At 44.9% G+C, this 20984-nt stretch overlaps 1 protein-coding gene across 1 annotated transcript in view; it reads right to left on the reverse strand.

Annotated features, from left to right (window-relative positions):
* The window catches only part of ACBD3 (acyl-CoA binding domain containing 3), a 29656-nt gene extending 9051 nt beyond the window's left edge, over positions 1-20605 (reverse strand). The window contains exons 1-6 of the mRNA XM_054022415.1: positions 20297-20605; positions 7706-7847; positions 6746-6886; positions 5297-5455; positions 2155-2329; positions 399-588 (exon numbers count right to left, since the gene is read on the reverse strand). Coding sequence (XP_053878390.1) covers positions 399-588; positions 2155-2329; positions 5297-5455; positions 6746-6886; positions 7706-7847; positions 20297-20570 — 1081 coding nt within the window. The 5' untranslated portion in view covers positions 20571-20605. The remainder of the gene's footprint in view (positions 1-398; positions 589-2154; positions 2330-5296; positions 5456-6745; positions 6887-7705; positions 7848-20296) is intronic.
* Positions 20606-20984: the final 379 nt, after the last annotated feature.

Genomic DNA, 20984 nt, shown 5'->3' on the forward strand with positions numbered 1-20984 from the left:
GTGCTTTCTAAGCAGAGCTCCTACGCCTCACATGTACAGATAGAGACAGAGGCAGATATTGCACCTAGCCACGATGCATGCCTCGCCAAGGCAGTGAAGGCAGCATGATGGCCATCAGTGACAGAGAGAATGTGGGCAGGAAATAGTGTTTGAAGCCCAGAGTTCTGGGAATAGTCCAATACCTGTAATGGGATATATGGGAAGTTTGAGGCATGAGGAGAGCAAGGGTGCATGCGCAGACCAATGGATGTTGCTTGCAGGAATTCTCCAACTCCAGGTGCATGTAGCACACGTGTACCCACAGGGGAATACACATAGGGACCAACGCTCAAAGAACTAGGCTCTAACAAAAGTCTCTGGTTTCTTGTTTAAATTAAGGAATCTAGTTTTAGTCATACCTTTTGGTCCATTCTCTAGTGCTTCTTCCAGAGCATCTGCCTCCAGCTCTTTTTCAGGGCTGTCTGTATGAGCATTGGCCTGTCCGTTAATAGATGGACTTTCTCCTGGGGCAGCTGCATTCACCTTTGGCATGGTAGTCATAGAAGCCCCTGCTGCTGCTGCCGCCTCCTGCTGGTTTTGTAAGGCTGCCTACAGTTAGAGAAACTAAGCTCAGTAAAAACAAGGAAGTAGTCTTGGGAGTTCTTCCTTCACTATCAAAACATCTTAACCGATTAACATTTCAGAATATAGGCCAACATTTTTCCAATTTGGGGACCTAAAGTTAAGCATCTAAATCAAGTGGCCTGATTTTCAGGTGTGCCGACCATACACAGCTCCCATTGCAATCAGTGAGTTACATGGAGTCAGGCATTTTGGATCCAGATGCTGAAAAAGGATTTCAATTGAAAACGTTGACCATTTTCAAATTGACTGGAGGCAGCTAGTGGTAATTTGTTTTCACACCTAATTGGAGAAATGATGAAGTGGGCTTTAGTCCACGAGAGCTTGTGCTCAAATAAATTTGTTAGTTTCTAAGGTGCCACAAGTACTCCTCGTTCTTTTTAGTAATCACTATAGTAATTCTGCTCACAAAAAAATGTGTTTTTAGAAAAGGCATGCACAGAATTTATCACATTTACAGGCCTTTAATATTTAGCCGGTTGAAAGGGTCTATCTTGAAATCTAGTCAACTTTTTAAAAGCAGAAGTACTTGAGGGCTATATTAAATCCCCTGCCAGTTTGTGGGTTTACAATATCAAATCTGTGTGAATTTGAGACTAAGGGCAAAAGAAGCCCACAGAACTAAAGTAGAGAGCAAGTATGGAAAAGCAAGCCAGAAAAATGGCATTGCAAGGCACAGACTGAGGATGCTTTGCACACAGAACAAAGGCTAAGCAGTTTACCAGCTTCAAAAAAGGTCTCAATGGGACATAATTGGTACATAGATTGTGTGTGGACCCTTTGCAAATGATTTAATTCACCCAAAGAGAGGGAGAATTGTACCATGTAATAATTCAAAGAATTTATAGTACGTTTGGAATTAGCCAGTGGGGAAGTCTTTTGGATTTAGCAAGGAAGGTTTATTCCTGAAGAAAAATTGGAAACCCAACCAATTATAGAATTGGTGGGAAGAGCAGATGTATTTATATTTATGCTCATCAAGGGATCAGATTTATATGGTACCAGCCTTTATGAAAAGCAAAGAAAAACAAAAGATGGCTAGCAACAGAGATGTGATGTGACTTCTAATTCCTTAAAAGACTTTCCCATGAACGGGTCTGAACTCATGTCTTATATTTCCAGAATTTTGGCATTTTAATGTATATTTGTTGCCATCTGAGCCAGGATAACATTGATATGGGCACATTAAACTATTGAAGTACACACATTATTGCGCAGTGCTTAACATTTGACCTCCAAGAACTCTAACAAGAATTAAGTGATTGGCAAAGTCACTTCAGACAAGTCAAAAGTTAAACTGTCTACTTAGAATATTCTTAGTCAATGGCTGTTTTAGAAAACTACAGGAAGAGATTAACAAAGAAGCTCGGGTATTTGAATCGGATACAGTGTCAGCCAACCAATCGCCACTTTTTAAACTTTAAGAGTCACTCCCTCTTTGACCTAGGATAACAAAAGTGCATTAGCACCTCTAGTAGAAAGGTTGGATCAGGGATACCAATGACCCTGTCCATGTCAAATGTTCTACTATACCTGTTGCTGTGCAAGCTGGACTTGATACAACTGCTGCATGTACTGTTGATAGTGCTGTTCTTGAAGCTGGCGAATTAGGATCTGCTGCTGTTCATAGTTGCCTGGATACTGCTGGGCTGCATATTGCTGGAACTGAACAGCAGTCTGGGAGTTCAGTGCTGCCATTATTTGTTGCCTAAATTGTCGGGAGCAGAGTATGAAGATTACAAATAGCTGGAGGTATCAGCAAGTTCACTATTTTTAACTGGCCTCAAATACAGTGAACTCAATTCCTTGTGCCAACTAATTAATACAGATGGGACAAAGCCAGGAGATAATGCAAGTGAGATTTCTCCCATCTAAAATATGCCAGTTGAGAAAAGTATTAGCAAGAGGCCAGCTTGTTATTTTCTACTGAATGTTTGAAAACCCCATTTAAAGTGTTAAATCAAGACACAAGGCACACCATGAGTCACCATTTGAAGTCTGATAAACCAGAAGGAAGCGCTAAAAAGCCAAAATATTGCATTTTTCAGATTTTGAGGCCAGAAAAAAGGGTTTGATCTTCAAGTATACACACACAATCCCAACAGTCCTTCAACACAGAAGGCATCAGGACAGAGTGTCAAAGTCGTCTGATGTCAATGCTTTGTGGTGAAGATAAGAATTCTGTACAAAAGGAAAACATACATTGCAATACTAGATCTGCCTCAAATTCCCTGGACAACCTGTACTCAACCAGATAGGGAAAAGTATGACTGACTGGCCGGATTCAGGGGAGGACAGAGAACACTGCAAGATGGACCAGTCTGAGACAATAGCAGGCTTAATTGGTAACACTTTAGGATTATTACATGGGTTAGTTCTGAGTGGATTTGCAGCTTTCTTCCTTTTCTACAGGAATTAAATAGGAATTTGATCAGACACATGGTCCATTTAGTCCAATATCCTGTCTCCAACTGTGGCCAGCACCAGATGCTTCAAGAGAAAGGTGAAAGAACCTGGCAGTAGGCAGACATGGGATAATTTGCCCTAACCCATTAGTTCTCATCCTGATCTCTAATAGTTACAGACTGGCTTAAACCCTGAACGATGAGGTTAATATCTCTTCCACAAAATGTTTGACACCTCTGGATATTCTTGATATCCATATACATGTTCAATCCCTTTCTCCCGCCCCCTTAAAATTATTTGCATCAATTTCCTGAAGCCATGAGTTCCACAGTTTAATTACATGGTAAGTAACCAAATATTTCCTTTTACTGGTTTTGAATTTCCCACTTTACATTTTATTGAAAAAATCACCTTATTCTTGGGTTATGAGACAGGGAGAACGAACTCCTGATCTACTTTTTCTGTATCATTTTACACACTTTTATGATGTTCCCCCTTATTTGCCTCCTTTGTAAAATGAGCTATCCCAGTCTCTTCATACAAAAGATTTTTCCAGGCCTTTGATCATTCTCATCACCGTTCTCTAAATCCTCCTACTTCTAGACTATCCTTTTTGAAATAGGTGCCCAGTACTGCCCATAGCATACGCGATGTGACTGTATCACTGATTTATATAAAGGTATTATAATATTCTCTATTATTCACCACCCCATTCCTCATGCATCCCAACATCTTGTTTGCTTTTTGACCACAGCTGCACAATGAGCAGAGGTCTTCATATACAGCAGTTGAGTTGACAGTTACTTTAGAACCCTGTAAAGTGTCAGGGCAGGTCCACACTGAAAACGCTGCATTGGTGCAGCTGCGCAGCTGTAGTACTTAATTGAAGATGTTCTTCCCTCGCCATAGTTAATCCACCTCCCCAAGCTATGTCTACGGGAGAAGCTCTCCTATCAACATAGCGTTGTCTACACGGGATTACGGTCAGTATAACTATGTCACTCAGGGTGTGGATTTTTCACACCCCTGAGTGATGTACTTATATTGACATAGGCCTGTGGCGTAGACCTGGCGTTGAAAATTTTTCTCTCAAACGTGTATTACTTTGCATTTATGGAAACTGAATATTGTTTGTCATGTTGCCCATTCACCTAGCTTTTTTTGATCTCTCTGAAGCTCCTCTCAGTCTGCTCTGGTCCTGACTAACCTACATAACTGACATCTGCAAATTTTACTACCTCACTACTCACTCCCCTTTCCAAGTCATAAATATATTAAACACAGAACCGTGTACAGAACATGGCAGCATTATGAAATTAGACATTTTTAATCAAAGAGAGGGAAAGAAGTTTTAATTAACTAGTATTCTCTTATGCCCTGAGTATATGATGGATGGATCCATGTTCTCAGGATTTTGATGTGTTTGTACAATGAAATACACAACTTTAAATATATTGGCTTTTTAAAAAAAGGTAAAGCTTTACATCATAGAATCTGACCAAATTTTAATCTTGGGCACAAAGTTCTGGCTCTTTAGTGACCTGATTTTTAGAGGTATTGAGCACCCACAAATTCCACATAAGTAAACAGGAGCTGCAGACACAGCACCCCTGAAAATCAAGCCATTTTAGGCAACATTTGAAAATTCTGGTGCACGTATGCACAGAATTAAAATTGAGAAACATGATTATACAATACTGGGTTCAATTCTCAGTATAGTCAGGGCCTCAAATCACAGTTGAAGGAATCTTTTCATAGGGGCACTCAAACTTTCCTCAACTGTGGGTAGCATTAGCAACTTGCCAAGAACCAAAGAGCTGCAAATTTGCATAAGGTGCAGCCCATGAAACTACAGAGCCCAGAATGAATCACCCTTTTCCACAGCTGCTTTTTTGCCTTCATTCTCTCTGTAGAGTCACTGATCCAACCATGTCAAATTAAGAGGGCAAAGCATCTACCATGGGGTTAAATGCTTAATAGTCCAAATCTTGTTTTTAAGGCAAACTACACAGTGATTTTGCTCAAAATGCAGCACTGCATGCTGGGATCTGCAATGTTTGCAAATCTGCACCTCTGTAAGATGCGTAGCTGCAGTTCTCATTGTAGAACTCCATATGCCATATTTGATCCACCCACAGACTGCTCCTGACCAAGACTTTTGGCATTTGTTTATGGTATAACTATTCCAAAGCGAGCACAGAATGAAAGGCAAGTGTTCCAACAGCATGGGTAGCAATTTTCTTAAATTTTGTCTATTCCAACAACTCACTTCTGCTGTTCCATCCGGAGCCTTTCCTCCTCTATTCGCCGCCTCTCTTCTTCTTCCCGTCTCAGTCTTTCTTCCTCCTCTCGTCTACGTCTCTCTTCTTCCTTTTGTAAACGCTCTCGCTCTTCCTCTTCACGACGCCTTTGTTCCTCCTCTTCCCTCCTGTGACATCCATTCAATGACACTTCAGCATCTCCACAATCCTAAATTTAGTTACTTTGACCATTTTGTCATCTGCGGCAAAGTCAAAGGTTATGTCTACATGACTCTCACTGTACAGGGTACATGGCTTAGGGTTCCTTTTCATTTGTATGATAAGGCATTCAGTATTCCACACATTGCCCCATCCCCTCTAACTTGACAGGCGTAACATCTTTCTGAAGATATGGAGAAGAAAGACTCTATTGTCTGAGCTTTACTCAGCTGTCACCAGATTTGCCACATGTAAAATTTAGAATCATAATTTGATGATCACTCTAACCTACTAGGTTACTTTTGTCAGCAAACTATGGTAGAACTTGAAGCTAAATGGCGGGAAACTTGAGCTCAGCCACAACCACTCCTCCCTCCCCTATGTTTGTTAACGACTTAGAAGCTACTACAGATTCTATTTAATAACACATGAGCTGCTGTATAAAACTGCTGCCCAACAGGTCGGGGGACCCTGCTGCGCTCTGCGTCTTCCACTCCCTACTCCGCCCTTTCCCCCCCGAGACCCCACTGCCTGGTGAGAGTCTGTCCCTCCTCTCCGCCTCCCTTCCACTACCCCCCTCTCTGGAGGTCCCTGCCGAGACACCCCACCTGCCGCATTCCACCTCACCTCCACCCCCATCCCTTGCAAAACCACACGCTGCGTAACCTCCTCACCCCCCTCTCCTTGGAAGCTGGCAGCCGGGGAGGAGTGGAGGGAGATGCCTAGGCCAGCAGTCCAGGGTGGGGCCCAGGCCAGCCTGGGCTCCTCTGGCCATGGGGGGTGGAGTGGAGGCCCAGGGGGCTAGCCTCCCCAAAGAGGGGTTTCAGCTGCCGCCCATGCCCACCGCCTGTTGGAGACTGGTTGGATAGGAGATTTTAGGCATTTGCTCATTATTTTATATTCTAGTTGTTCAGTGTGTCAGATAGTTGGAAAGTTATTTTTAGACAAACTCAGTTCCTCACAAAGATATTACAAATGTCAGTAGAAATAATAGCCAGGCACTTCTAAGGCACTCTAGAGAGGTTTAGTTTTCTTACCTTCTTCCTTCAAATACTCACTTATCACTGAAATGGTAAAAAGGCTTAAGGAGTGTGAATGGTACAAGGCAATTTGGGAGCCGAGCTCTGTCAAAGCTAAGGGCCTGTAATTGAAGCGAACTGTAGCTTTGCCTGCACACGGAGGAAGACAGCTCCCTTCCACACAAACCTCCTCTCCCCCTCTCCCCCCCGGCCAAAAAAAAAACAAAACAACCACCTCACCTTTTCTTTTCTTGTTCTTCTTTCTCTATTTTATGGGAGGTGACATATGTTGAAAAGAGATGACAACACCTATTAAGGAGCTGTACAAATTCTGCCATGGCTTCCTGTTTTGACATGTTTCCAAGGGCTGCCCATTCTTTCCTGGGAGAAACAAAAAATAATACGCCTAAGAGCATATAATGTTAGAAGAACATTCAACCATCTTCTCAAGTTAGTGGTCAATTCCCAATCCAATAAACACAAAAGGAACTCAGGTTGAAATTACAGTCACATTTTAAGCTATGGTGCACAAGAGACTTGGGACCAAGTGTGTCTATCTCATACTAACTGGAGAAAACAGTTTTTCTTCTTACAATTGATGATATTTCAATCCGAAGACTTCATAGCTGTTTTTCCTCCCTATCCTACAAGGTTTTTTTCCTGCACATCCCTTTTTTTAATGCTGTAACATTTATGAAGGGATTTTGTTAAAATATTGCAAGCAAGTCTCTAACACACACCATTAAACCTAGCTGTAACTTCACATTATACTTTGAAGATTCCAAAATTCAGATAAACTGGAAACAGGCATTTGATGTATTATCCCCCTCTTGCTTCTGTTCTATGTTATGACTGATTATCTTCAAATGGCTAGATCTATACAATTTATCTAAGCCACTTCTGTTATAACATGTCACTATTTTGATTAGTTAATGCCCCAAAATCTCATTAGATTCGTGAAGAATTAGAGGATGCTGAGTATTCCTGGGTTTCAAGTCTAACTAAACAATTCTATTCTTATATTTGTCTAGTAACTCAGATGTCAGATGCATGTATCTGAAGAACTCCCCCTGCCACCAACTTATTTGCATTTCCAGACAGTACAATATATTTGTTTTGCTACTGTTGAACCAACATTATGTTAACTGCATTTCTCTCACTGTCTGTTTGAGGCATAGGCCAATGAAAGAGACAAACTACCTCCTATCATTTCCCAGCACATCAAAGAATCCAACTTCAGGGCAAGTGTCCGGATTGTAGGGTCCCAACAGAACCTGCTTGTGTAGTGCCACAAGTTTAAGTTTTTCTTCGTATGTTGGATGAAAGGCTTTGCCATCTTTCTCTGCCAAAGCAAAGAGAAGAATTTGGTATTAGGATTTATTTATTAAGAGATAAACTTACACCAATATGAAAAAGCCTCACAGAATGGATAGGGAAACTTATCCCTTAAGTGTTCTCAATTTTTTGCCCCAGAAGAAATTATCTGCCCCTTGACTTGTTAAATACAAGTCATAAGTCCTATTATTTGGTCAAAATTAAGCAAATCTGTCCAAAATAGAAACATTCAGCTGTAGTTACTGCAACATAATTATGAAGTGTTTTAAATAATGTATCCTAGATTGCATCTTTAGCAAAAATATGGTAATTACTGTCTAAATATATAAGTTACCTAGACCAACATTGTATCATATGGATCTATAGTTTTAAAATATTTAAAGAGGCTTCTTAATGTGAATTTTTCACAAGTATGCTTCTCAAGTCCCCTGTAATGACATGGGGATGGGTTTCTGTATAAAGAACTAAGATTTTAATTTTACATTCCACAGAGTTTTAACACTGTTCTGTATGTCTTGCTTTATGCCAAGAGCTACAGCAAGGAAGACTGCAGAAAGTAAACAATCCACAATTTAAGGGGAAAATCTTGCTTAAGGCAATTAAATTACTCCAACTGCCTTGGCAAATTGTGATACTACTCCACAATTAAGAGGCTAGAGGTGACAATTATCAAGGCTTAAATCGACTGGATTTCAGTGCTAGAGGAGAAACAGCATTAAAACTTATATGGGCTTGGGGTTGAGGAGGGGTGTTGCAGGGGGTTAGGGGCTCAGGGCAGGAAGTTGGGGTTTAGGGTGCAAGAGAGGTTCGGGGTGCAGGCTCCAGCATGGCTCCGCTTGCCTCTAGCAGCTCCGGGGTGGCAGCGGCGCACAGCAGGGCTAAGACAGGTTCCCTGCCTGCCCTGGCCCTGCGCAGCTCCCAGAAGTGGCCAACATGTCCAGAAGCAGCTCCTGGGGGGTGGGGTGGGGCAGGCAGCTCTGCCGCATGCAGCCCTTCCCCGTGGGTACCACCCCCAAAGCTCCCATTGACCGCAGTTCCCCGTTCCCGGCCAATGGGAGCTGCGGAGGGCAGTGCTTGGAGCCCTCTGCCCCCACCGCCAACCGGCCACAGGGACATGGTGCCAATCAGTTCAGTTACCCTGAATTTTTTTTTTCTTAAATAAACAAACAAGAACCATGGCTGATATACCACTGTGATAGGCAACACTGTAGGAAAAATGGAAGTTAAATGTTATGTCCAGCTATATGATTTTAATTGTAATTGGTCATGGTGGGGACAAGGGCGCTAAGCTAACATTATGTCTTGGTTTATATGCAAAGTACACTTTCAGACCACTAAATAACACAGGCAAGTCTAACAATGGGGAACTGTGTACCTGTAACTCTTCATTGTTGGATGCTGTAGCATAGACAGATTGTGGGTGTTTTTACCATATGTTGTCTAACCCTGCCCTTAGAATTAGTATCTGAGCCCAGCTCAGAGCAGGGTTGGTAAAGCCTATTTCTACAAGGAGTTGAGAATTACAGAGCAACATTTTCCCAATGTAGATAAGCCCTCTGATGACCAAGCTCCAAATATGAAGTGAAGCTGAAATCTGTATTGACAAAGAAAGTTCCCCAAGGGAGAAAGAAATAAAAAGCTAAATGAAAAAAAAAGATCAGACAACTTTCCACTGAGAGATTAAGAGGATTGGGGGGAGGGGGGTGGAAGGAGAATATTCAGTGGCTTGTTCATAATATAAATGGAAGTACCTAGCAAATGGTATTCTTCTGAGTCAGTCAAGAGAATCTGAGCTTCTAGATTACATGCTAGCTGTTTCTTGTTTTAATCCAGGGGTCAGCAACGTTTGGCACGCGGCTCACCAGGGTAAGCACCCTATCGGGCCGGGCCAGTTTATTTACCTGCTGATGCGGCAGGTTCGGCCGATCGCGACCCCCACTGGCCGCAGTTCGCCGTCCCAGGCCAATGGGGGCAGCGGGAAGCCGCGGCCAGCACATCGCTCGCCCGCGCCACTTCTCGCCGCCCCTATTGGCCCGGGACAGCAAACTGCGGCCAGTGGGGGCCGCGATCAGCTGAACCTGCCGCGTCAGCAGGTAAATAAACTGGCCCGGCCCGATAGGGTGCTTACCCTGGCGAGCCACGCACCGAACGTTGCCGACCCGTTTTAATCATTTGTGTGCTCCAAGCTCTAACCACCCATCATACTTAAGCCTTGTATACACTGCAGTTTTGTTGGCAAAAGGTAAAACAGTGGAGGCGTACACACTGCAATCCCACTTTTGGTGAAAATACTCTTCAGTTTTGGTGATAAAATAAAACCACTTTGACAAGAGACATAGCACTTCTTACGCAAAAATATTGTCAACTAAGTGCCAGTGTAGATGCTGCCGTTCGTTACGTTAGTAGACATAACTGGCCTCCCCCAGTATCCCACAATGCCCACTGTGACTGCTCTGCTCACGGTTTTGAACTCGGCTACCCTGCAGGCCTGCACCCCTACCCTTTCAAAGCTCCAGAAAGCGTTGACATTCCTCAGCCTGGAGAGCTCACAGAGCTCCTGAGAAGGCTGTGGGAGAACTCAGAGGGAATGACAGAACCCTTAATGTGGAATCGGCAGGCAGAGCAGGCTGCTGTGGGGTGTGGGGAGAAGAGACTACTCTGCTGTGCAGAGTGTGGGGGGGTGAGGTGGGAGGGTGTTCCCCTCCCCCAAGATTGTTAGTTCAGGCTGCTGTCTGAACTTAGAGACAGCATGCTGACTTTCCCTCAACACACACAAACTGTCTCTCACATATACACTCCCACAACACACATATGCTCCCTGTCACACACTCCCTCCCCCCACATACACTTCAGTTGAAAAGCAGCTGGCAATCTAGTAGGATGCCCATGGAACAATGGGATTGAGAAACCTGCAACATGTGATGCTGTACCTGCCCCATGAGGCATTGCAAACCCTTCCCAAAGCACCCTGCAGTCAGTTGCACAGTGGGATAGCTACCCACAGTGCACTTCTCTTTGTGTCGATGCACTCTGCCAATGCAAGGAGCATAGTGTGGATGGGCTCTGCAGACACAAGGAGCACTTTAATTAAAGTGATGTAACTTTTGTCAACAAAACTCTACAGTGTAGACAAGGCCTTAGAACCTTAACAGTTAAACTGTATCAGATGATGAAACAGAGTAGCTGAAACTGTCTGCACCAGAGCGCATGGAAAGAGCTACAGTCCTCTGAGTCTTGCCAAATAGGCTCTTCAGTGCCAGGCTCGTCAAGCATCCACGAGTCACAAACCTTTGACAGCCCTGAATATAATTACTGGACATCTCTACGTGGTAAAATGAAACTTTTGTTTCAATTTAATATATATTTGGTCCGGAACCATTCACAAGCACTAACACTGGACAATGTGTTCCCCTATTTATCCAGAGGAGGTACATACCAAAGTCAGCAACACTACAAGCTTCCCCATCCATTTCCATTGATATACCTCAACTTTGACCTAGGACAGGGGTCTCAAACTCAAATGACCATGAGGGCCACATGAGGACTAGTACATTGGCCGGAGGGCCGCATTACTGACACCTCCCCCCCACCACCCTCGGCCCCGCCCCACTCCACCCCTTCCATGAGGCCCCGCCCCTGCCCTGCCTCTTCCCACCCCTTCCCCGCCCCCATTCCAACCCCTTCCCCAAAATCCCTACCCCAACTCTGTCCCCTCCCTACCCCCAGGGGGTGCAGGAGGGGTGTGGCAGGGGCTCAGGGCAGGGAGTTGGGGTGTGGGGTGCAGGAGGGGTATGGGGTACAGCAGGGGTGCAAGAGGGGTGCAGGGTGCAGCAGTGGGATCAGGGCAGTGGGTTGGGGTGCAAGAGGAGTGCGGGGTGCAGGAGGGGTTCAGGGCAGGGGGTCAGGGAGCAGCAGGGGGCTCAGGGCAGGGGTCAGGGTGCAGAGTACGGCAGGGGGTCGGGGTGCAGGAGGGGTGCGGCAGGGGGCTCAGGCCAGGAGGTTTGGCTGCAGGAGGGGGTCGGGAGGCAGGATCTGGCCTGGCACGTACCGGGGCAGGGCAGGCCCCCTGCCTGCCTGTCTGCCCTGCCCCCTCGCTGCTCTGGGAAGAGGCTGGAACATGAGGGGCGGGGGCGTGGCGGAGGGGCTGTGTGTTGCTGTTGCTTCAGGCACCGCCCCCAGCAGCTCCCATTGGCCGGGAACGGGGAACCGCGGCCAATGGGAGCTGCTGGGGGCGGTGCCTGAAGCAACAGCAACACAGCCCTCCGCTGCCCCCCCTCTCATGTTCCAGCCTCTTCCCGGAGCGGCGCAGGGCAGGGCAGGCAGGGAGCATACCCTGTCCCCGGTGCATGTCCGGCCGGGGCCCTCTAGGTAAACACCGAGGGAGGGCAGGGGCTGCAAGGGGCTCGCGGGCCGCGTGTTTGAGACCCCTGACCTAGGAGAACCACTCCAAGGATGGCAGAAGGATATGGTCATCTTTGTCTACCCCTGAACTCGACAGAGACCCAACAACTACTCAGACCACTCAAACGCCAGACCTAGTGACTTTCAGTCACTAACAACTTAGACTTGACTTAACTGATGTTTAAGTAGTAAAAGCTCTGTGTAACTGGCCGGTACCAATCCCCCAGCCATCCAACCCTCCATACAGCTTTTCTTTATTGTGTTAGCATCTTGATTAAGTGATAACACCCCAGAGATCCACTGAACACTCAATGAGTTGTCCATTGAGACAACTCTTCAAACAGGTTAGTCTCTAGGCTAAAGTTAAAGCCAGGCCTATTAACAATGCACATAACACTGTTTAATATTAGTCTGCAAGTATGACATAACCAAGAGAGAGCTTCAACCATTCAAATGAGCTAGAAATGGAAAGCAGTTGAAGATGCAACACACACACAGAAACAACGGTCTCCCTTCTAATCACAGAAAATGTAATTTACTGTTTCCTTATTGTCAAGTAGTATATCTAAAATGGAATATATGCTGGCAAATTAAGACTCAAGAAAGAATGCAATGAAATATGCTTAAGAAAGGAGTATTAGTGTATTGTTTATATATAGCTAAATATCGTGACTGACCATTGCTTTTCATTTTATAACATTAAATATTGAAAATTCTTCACCAAGAAACATTGCACAGTATACTCATAACACTCCCTCTCAGGCTTCTATTCAATTACTGCATCCATTCTAAGGGAAGGAGTCCCATGGGACACAGTTAATTCTGAGTTGTTAGAACCGCCTCAAAAATATGTTTTTCATTTGGTGTTTTTTGGAAGTGACAAACCAAAATATTACAAGAATGACTTAAAACCTAATTACTGTCTAATCTATGTACAGTTATTAGCACTCACCCTTCCAGAATATGTTCAGGAGGCAAGAAAAGCAGAAATAAAAATCTCAGTTACGGAAAGTTACTCAAGCAAGTCCTTCGCTCAGAGGTTATCATCAAGGCTGAGCACCATTCCAATTACCATATATACTCGTTCATAAGCCAAATTTTTTTAGTAAAAAAGGGAAGCATCAGAGAAGGGGGTCGGCTTATGAACGGGAACAGAGGGGGGGGGGGAGACACAGACCCTCCCCCCAAGAGAGGGGGCAAGGAGAGGCAGCACAGCCAACAGACCCAGAAGGGAAGAGGCGGGGCCAGAGTCTCTCCGCTTCTGGCCACACTGCTCTCCCCCCAGTCTCTGAAGCAGCTGCAGCTCTGGGGCTGGCAGGCTGCCGCCGTGCTGCCCGGCCCTGCCTGCTGGAGCAGGCTGCCGTCAGGCCAGAGATATTCTCCCCTGGCCCGCCCCAGCTAAGGTGGGAAGGGATGGGATGGGGAGAGTGTGGAGTCCCAGGCTAGGGGTGGGGTCATGTGGAGGGTGGTCACAGGGGTTACTCCCCTGACCCCCAGCTTCTCTCTCCCCCCCAAAAAAAATTTCCCACCAGTTGCTGTCCCGGCCCATCAGGGTAAGCAGCTAGCGTGCCGGGACACTTTGTTTACTTAGGTTTACCTCCGTGCCTGCGGACGTTCGAGGTAAACAAACCAGCAGCTTATCCTGATGACCCAGGAGCCAAAGTCTGCTGACCCCTGAATTACAGGGTCGGCTTATGAATGGGTCATAAAAAAAATTCATTTTTACTTATCCATCTTGGGGGGGTCGGCTTATAAACGAACTGGCTTATGATCAAGTATATACGGTACATCTGTAGATCTCTAGAGCAGATAACACTTTTCAAATTCCAGAGAACAAGAATGTACCCACAAAACTCACTGGCGGGACAATTCAGCCATTTCTAGTAACCAATTGCTATATGCCAAGCAACAGAAAAGATCAGGTCATGTTTCCTGTCCTGAAGCCTTTGTGTGTGTCTGAAGATAGAGATAGAACTTCTTTAGCATGATTCGAGGGGGAATAGACAGCTGTGGTCAGATGACATTAAGAAACAGATTTGGGTCACGTCTACATCACGGTTGCTGCAACTGTGCTGCTGCAGCACCCATGGTGAAGGTGCTTCCTACAGTGGCGGAAGGGATTTCTCATACCCAAGCAATGTAGCTAGGTGATCAAATTTTTAAATGCAGACCAGGCCTTAGGATATCACTGTAGCTTCCTGATAGTAAAAGGAGTATTGTTTCTTTATGCATAGATGGTGCTGCATGGCTGATCATTTCCAGAAAGATAAGAAATCTCTTCCTCGCAGACTGGTGTATACTGAAGGTTGGGGGGAAAAGATGGACATTTCAGGCAGAGAGATTTCCATCCCATAAGGCCAAGTCTACATTAGAAGGGTTTGCTGGTACAGTTACACTGGCAAACCTCCTAGCATATGTACAGCTTACACTGGCAAAGAAGAACTTTTGTCTTTTGCTGATATAGTTTATATCAGTGGTTCCCAAACTTTTTTCCACCAAGGTCCTCTTTGGCACCTAAATATCCTGGATCCCTTTCATTTCCTAAAACAACATGAAACTTCTGTATATTAGCTAGATTTATTATGACACACATGCACAAGCGCACACACAGTTGAGTTTACTAGTCTCAGGATTCCCTGGGCTCAGTTCCCATATCCACCATAGAGTCCTGAAACCCTACTTCACTTGATCTGTATTTCTGGTTCCCCTAAATGGGTTATTACTTTCTTATCTTGTAGAAGTGTTGAGTCTTGACATCTGTGGCAGAAAGTAATTCTAAGCCCTCAAAGGAGGGTGAGGGGGTGTAATATCCTGAATGGGCAAGGGCGGTACTACTGGAATGCTCCCACCACTCATGCCCGGTCCATGAGAGGTCATGCTAGGCGCAGGATGCCATTTTGAGAATAAAATGGCATCCTCCATATAACAAAAGTGCCAGAATGCCAAAATGTTCTGGCCCTGGTTCAAAGTACAGACCCCCACATAACAACAATGGATCAGCAGAGATCCAGGGATCCCACTTTGGGAACCAATGGCTTACAGGAGTTCAGCGAGTGAAATAAGCTACACCGGCAGAAGCATTTTCATGCTAGTGTAACGGAATAGCGGTGTCTCAAAATTCTCACACTCCTAACTGACATTGCTATACTGACAAAAGTTTTGAGTGGAGACCTGGCCTAAGAATATGGAATATTCTCCTAACAAAAGTGATGGATTACTCCCTAACACTGGAGTAATTTTGAAGTAGATTGGACAAAGCAGAAGAATATACAGTAGTATAGCAGGGAACAATTTTGCCAGTAACAGGGAAGATGGAAAAAGGATTAATTATATCTAGTCCATCTCTAATGTCTCTCTTTGGTAAAGAGTAAACAAAATTGCCTTTAATATTTTAATCCTTACCACTCTTAATTTAATTACATACTATCACATCACAAATAAAGGTAGAGTTTTTTGATCTATATACACAGACAACAATGAAAAAATCTTGGAAATCATGGTGATAAGTTCTTACCTAATTGGTACATCTGCATTACAGCAGGGAGCTATAGTTCCCAGCTCAGACAGTAAGGTCTAGTCGACATTACAGACCTATATTGGTATAACTTCATTGCTTAGGGATCTGAAAAATCCACTCCCCCAAATGACTTAGTTATACCGACCTAACCCATGATCAACATGGCTACCACCTTTCGGGGAGTTGGATTAACTATGCCGACAGGAAAGCTCTCTCCCATCAGCTTAGAGCATGTTCATTAAAGTGCTACAGCAGCGCAGCTGCATCAGTTGCAGCTTTTTAACTGGCCTAACACACTAGCTCTGATCAAGCGAATGCTCTAAAACCAGCAGTCTGATCACGGTAATATGGGCGGCCACCTGAGTACAATCTTGTCTGAGACCTTAGGTATGTACTGAGGTGGCTAGTCAAACTGCCACCACCCATTCTGCTGTGACCGATTTGCTATTTTTAGCAAACTACCATGATCAGTGCTAGCACAAGTACGTCAGCCTGAGCTGGGAATTACACCTTCCAGTTGCAGTGCAGATGTACCCTAAAGTTTTTTGATCAAAATTAAATTTTATGGAAAGAAGAATCAAAGACTGCAAGGTTAGCTAGTCATGTACCAGACACACATTCAGGAGCCACACTTGGATAAGTAATTTCCTATTCTCTAGGGTTGCTTATTCTTTGGCCTCCTGTGGCAACTTCCCTGGTATTCCAACTTATGCCCTCTCCATACCAATATCCATATCAGTGCCATCAAGAGAAGCAATTCATGACACAAAGTTGCCCTTACCTGCTTTGTGTTGGGTGGGTGAACATCGTGGGCTGCGACGTTTTATCATCAAGTCTTCAGAGAGGGATAGAAGATTTTTTCCCTAAGAGTTCAGCGTTCATGAAAACTGCTAGAACAGCAGCCAAAGTCTTCTCTAAATCAACATAATATAGCTTTTGTACAGGGATCACAAGCAACACAGCCTTCCTAACATTAGCCTTCCAGCATGCCTCAATTCTGATCTGGAGGAACAGCTTGTGCATTCACTCGTTAGCCTCTTTTCTGAGACTACCAATAAATGGTGCCAATGTGAAAATGTGTTTTACGATGTGGATACCTAAGCCATTGGGAATGGAACCGAGACCAATTCATTTCAGACATTCCATAGTCACCATCCTATTTCATATCTGAATCATTGACCTGAACATGAGTCTCTGTAGCCAAGTACTAATACGCTAGATGACAATGTTCAGACTGCTACATTATGGTGAATGTTTTGCAAAGGAAAAAAAGGAGTAGTAATGATTGGAAGGGAATATTTGGACTCAGAATGAAAATCATCAGGGATTGGGGGAGGAGAAGGGGAACCTCAGGTCATGAAGTTCATCCCTATGCCTAGACAGAGGTGGTTCTCTAGACTTTTTGTTTTGGTTTTTTAAAGAAAAACAAAATCCCATACTACAGATTAAACAATGAATGCTGGTTGAAAATACAACATGATTTTAGACTGAACCAAGTTTATCCCTCACAAAATTAAGCTTTTATAAACCTAAGGCCAACAGGAACTTTTAACAGTTCAAACACTGCAGCACAAGAAACAAGACACTAACTAAACACAAAAATGATACTGGATTAATTAATTTTCCATTGTCCAAACTGAGAAATGTACACAGTACCTAACAGCATAAATAAGTGTTTTTTTCTGAGAGAAATCACTTTTAAGACAGTAGGCCATTAGTAGTAACACACAGGGTGGATAAAAAACAAAGTTTTTTGTTATTTAAATTATAGTGTTTTTTCTCTAAATAAACCTGTTTAAAATGAAATTCAAATGTAATGCAAATTCTGTTAAAGCATAAATTTATTATAATCTCTTAAAACATTTAAATACAAAAATAAATATGCTGAATCCAGGAGCCTCTATCAAAAACTGACTTAAATGCTGCTTTTCTATACAAAAAAAGAATCAGGTGGGGGGGGGAATCTAATTTTTGAGGTGAAGCTTTATAAATATGGCACAATAGGTTATGTACTGTATTAAGGGCTTGTTATGTTTAATAAAATACATTTTAAATGCTGTTGTGTGTGTTGAATTAAATTGCAGTCACCATTCTAATGCAGCTTGACACAAATCATGAGCCAAATGTTAATTATCTAGTAAATCATCTTTCACCATTTTCTAACATACTAAAATGTACAATTAATAAGAATGTGAAAACACTGAACTACATAATTGCTTAAATGTATATATTTATAGTGTACCATCCTAGGTAGCAAAAGATGCATCAAATCTAGCGCAAAAGTTCTATTTAGCTATAAATCAGCTATATGTTGATTTACCTTTCTTCAAAAAATAACTGAAGCACAAGTGGAAAAGTTGACAAATAGTTTTAAATTGATGCATTCCACTTAGTGATTTAAACGTAAGCTTGTTCACAATGTATGATTTTATAGTATGTCTTTTAAATAGCCTGGGGAAATGTAGAGTAATAAAACCATAGTCAAGAATGAAAGGCAAAGATAAGGTACCTTCCACACAAGTTTCAAAGTACTTTAAAAAGTGCAAGAACCCTGTTAAGTATTATACCCATTTTAACAGGTGGAAACAAGGCAGAGATTACATGACTTGTCCCATACGACACAGAGTGACAGTGACAGACTCAGGAACAGAACCCAGGAGCCTTGATTCCCAATTCATGCAAATTTACCATTAGATAAAAATAGTCTGCCTCTCATATTTATAAGAATTAAGGAAATGACTCTACTTGTTATTGTTTTAATAAGAAAACGAAAAACACTGCAGAACTACATCTCCTTCCCCAGGTCATACTGAGGGTATGTCTACACTTACAACACTACAGCAGTACAGCTGCAGCAGTGCTTCAGTTCAGCAAACACTACCAACACTGACAGGAGGGGTTCACCCCTGGCTGCAGGTATCTAGCACTATCTACACCTGGGGTTAGGTCAGCATAGCTACAAATCTGGGGGTTAGATTTTTCACACCCTGAGAGACCTAGTAAGCTGATGTAAATCCCTAGTGTAGACCAGCCCTAAGACAATGCAATGCCCAGAACACAGGCCCCTAGAAGAGATGCATGGGCATCAGAAATAAAGCTCCAGGATGAAGACTGTGTTCAACAACTTAATTCCTTTAGCACAATGGAACTTGTACAATAAAGTTAAAGCTTATGTGTGCAGAAGACAGAGCTTTCTTAGGGGCTAGCCTGAAACCGTGAACTCACACAGGAACTAAGGACCTCCACAAACTTCACCACCACCCGTTCCTATGTGCAAGGAGTACTTCTTTGACCTTGCCTTCTCTAACATATACTAACATTTTATTAAAAACCACAAAACAAAATGCTCTACTCCACACACCTCCCCCCAGGGAGAGGATGAAAGAACAAACATGTGACAGATGTTTGTGACACTGCTTAATGCACTACTGAAAGGCATTCAGATACTATGGTGATACGCACGGTATAAAGAACCTGTGCAGAATGACATTCTTCCCCAAGACAGAACCTCTGCCCTTGGGAGCAATAAAGAGGGCAACAGGGATCTCATCTCCCTCCTCCAGAGGGACAAAGAGTCCCCCAGTACTTACCCAAGAAGATAACTGTGTAGCATAGCCATACTTTATTTCCTGGGACAATGTTCACAGGGCTCCCAGAGTAGAGAGCCTTTGAGTTAACATCCCAGTTCATAGCCCTCAGAGCAATTGTTTGGCTGTCTGCAAACTCAAGCAGTCATGATTGAGATGCTCAGTCCACATTTTCAAGGTTCTCTTTGCATCATGCAGGTGAGAAACCAAGTTAAAACTTAAATTCCAATACATCACCCCTAGAAGCTGGAGCCCTAAATATGAGCCAGTAGTGCCTGTTGTCTTAACCCAGTACTGCTTCTGCCCCTAATATACAGAGAAATTTGCTGCTACGATTTCATTTTAAACATGAAACAGTAAAAAAAAAAAAGCCTCTGAATTTTTGAACTGTTTGAAATCATCAAGTACATTACTATAGCCTAACCTCTTTCCTTCTCTAGTGTTATAATATTTACAGTGGTAACCTGGGGTGGGAGGAATGGGGTTTACAAAGCAACACTCACAGATGCTATTACCGGTCATTTTCTGCCCGGCCCTGTAAGCTGTTGCCTGCCCCGCCCCCCCACGAGCGCGCACTGGGCTCCTCGCTGTCTCCGTGCCCCACCGGCCCGGCCCCGGTGCGCACCAGAAGGGCCGCGACCTTCACCGCCCTGGGGCCGGGTGCTGAGTACGGATCATCCGTGGGTCTGGGCTAAGTTGTGAGCAAAGGCTCCGAGTCCGAGACAAGCTGCGGCCGCGGCTCCGCCCGCACCAACAGGACCCGGCCGGCGCCTGCTCGGGGGCTTCAGAGCACGAGGAGGCGCGGAGCGAGTTCGTTCGCCGCTCCCGGGGCGGGGGAGGGGCAAACCCGGGGAGGCGGCGGGGCTTGGGGGCAGCCCGGGCACTCGGGGCGGGACAGGCCGGGGGCGGGGGCCCAGGAGGCGCTGGGGGGGGGGGGGCGGGGTCAGTCACCTTTGAAGAAGCGCAGGGCCAGGCCGTACAGCTCCTCCAGGCCGAACCCCCAGCGCTGCTCCGGGCTCAGCGCCGCTGCCTCCTCCGCGTCCCCTCCGGCCTCCTCCGGGAGCCCGGGGCCCGGCCGGCTCCACCCCGCCGCGTTCCCCGCCCGCGGATCCGGCTGCCCCGGCCGGGCGTCCCCAGGCCGCTCCTCGGAGTCGGGGCTCAGGGTCAGCCCGTCTATGGAGACCTCGAGCCGCTCCGAGCTTAGCGCCGCCACCACCGCCGCCATCCTCCCTCAGCCTCCGGCTCGGCTCGGCTCGGCTGGGGCGGGGCGGCCACGTCCCGACTTCCGGTCCCCTCCGACCCGGAACTTCCGGCACCAGCGCGCAGCCCCCCGTGCCCCGCCCCCGCCCCCTGGGCAGTGACGGTTGTAGATGTTTACAACAGTGGGAGGAGCTTGAGGCAGATCATGTTTCGTCTCAGCTTTCAAACGTTCTCTGAGCTCTGTCACCCCCTCAGTGACTGGTCTGCCTTTGAACTGTACAGCTGTGCGCTCGCTCTTCTTGAGCTAAGGGTGGGGCAGATGAGGTTATTTGCAAGTACAGCTGACAAGTGTCTACACTGTGCTTTACACGTTTGAAATTTCATCATCAGAGCCAGCTGTAATAAATAAATAAGTGTAATAAAAAAAGTAGTTTTCAAG

The sequence above is a fragment of the Malaclemys terrapin genome, chromosome 3 (assembly GCF_027887155.1).
Source record: "Malaclemys terrapin pileata isolate rMalTer1 chromosome 3, rMalTer1.hap1, whole genome shotgun sequence".
Taxonomy (NCBI): Eukaryota; Metazoa; Chordata; order Testudines; family Emydidae; genus Malaclemys; species Malaclemys terrapin.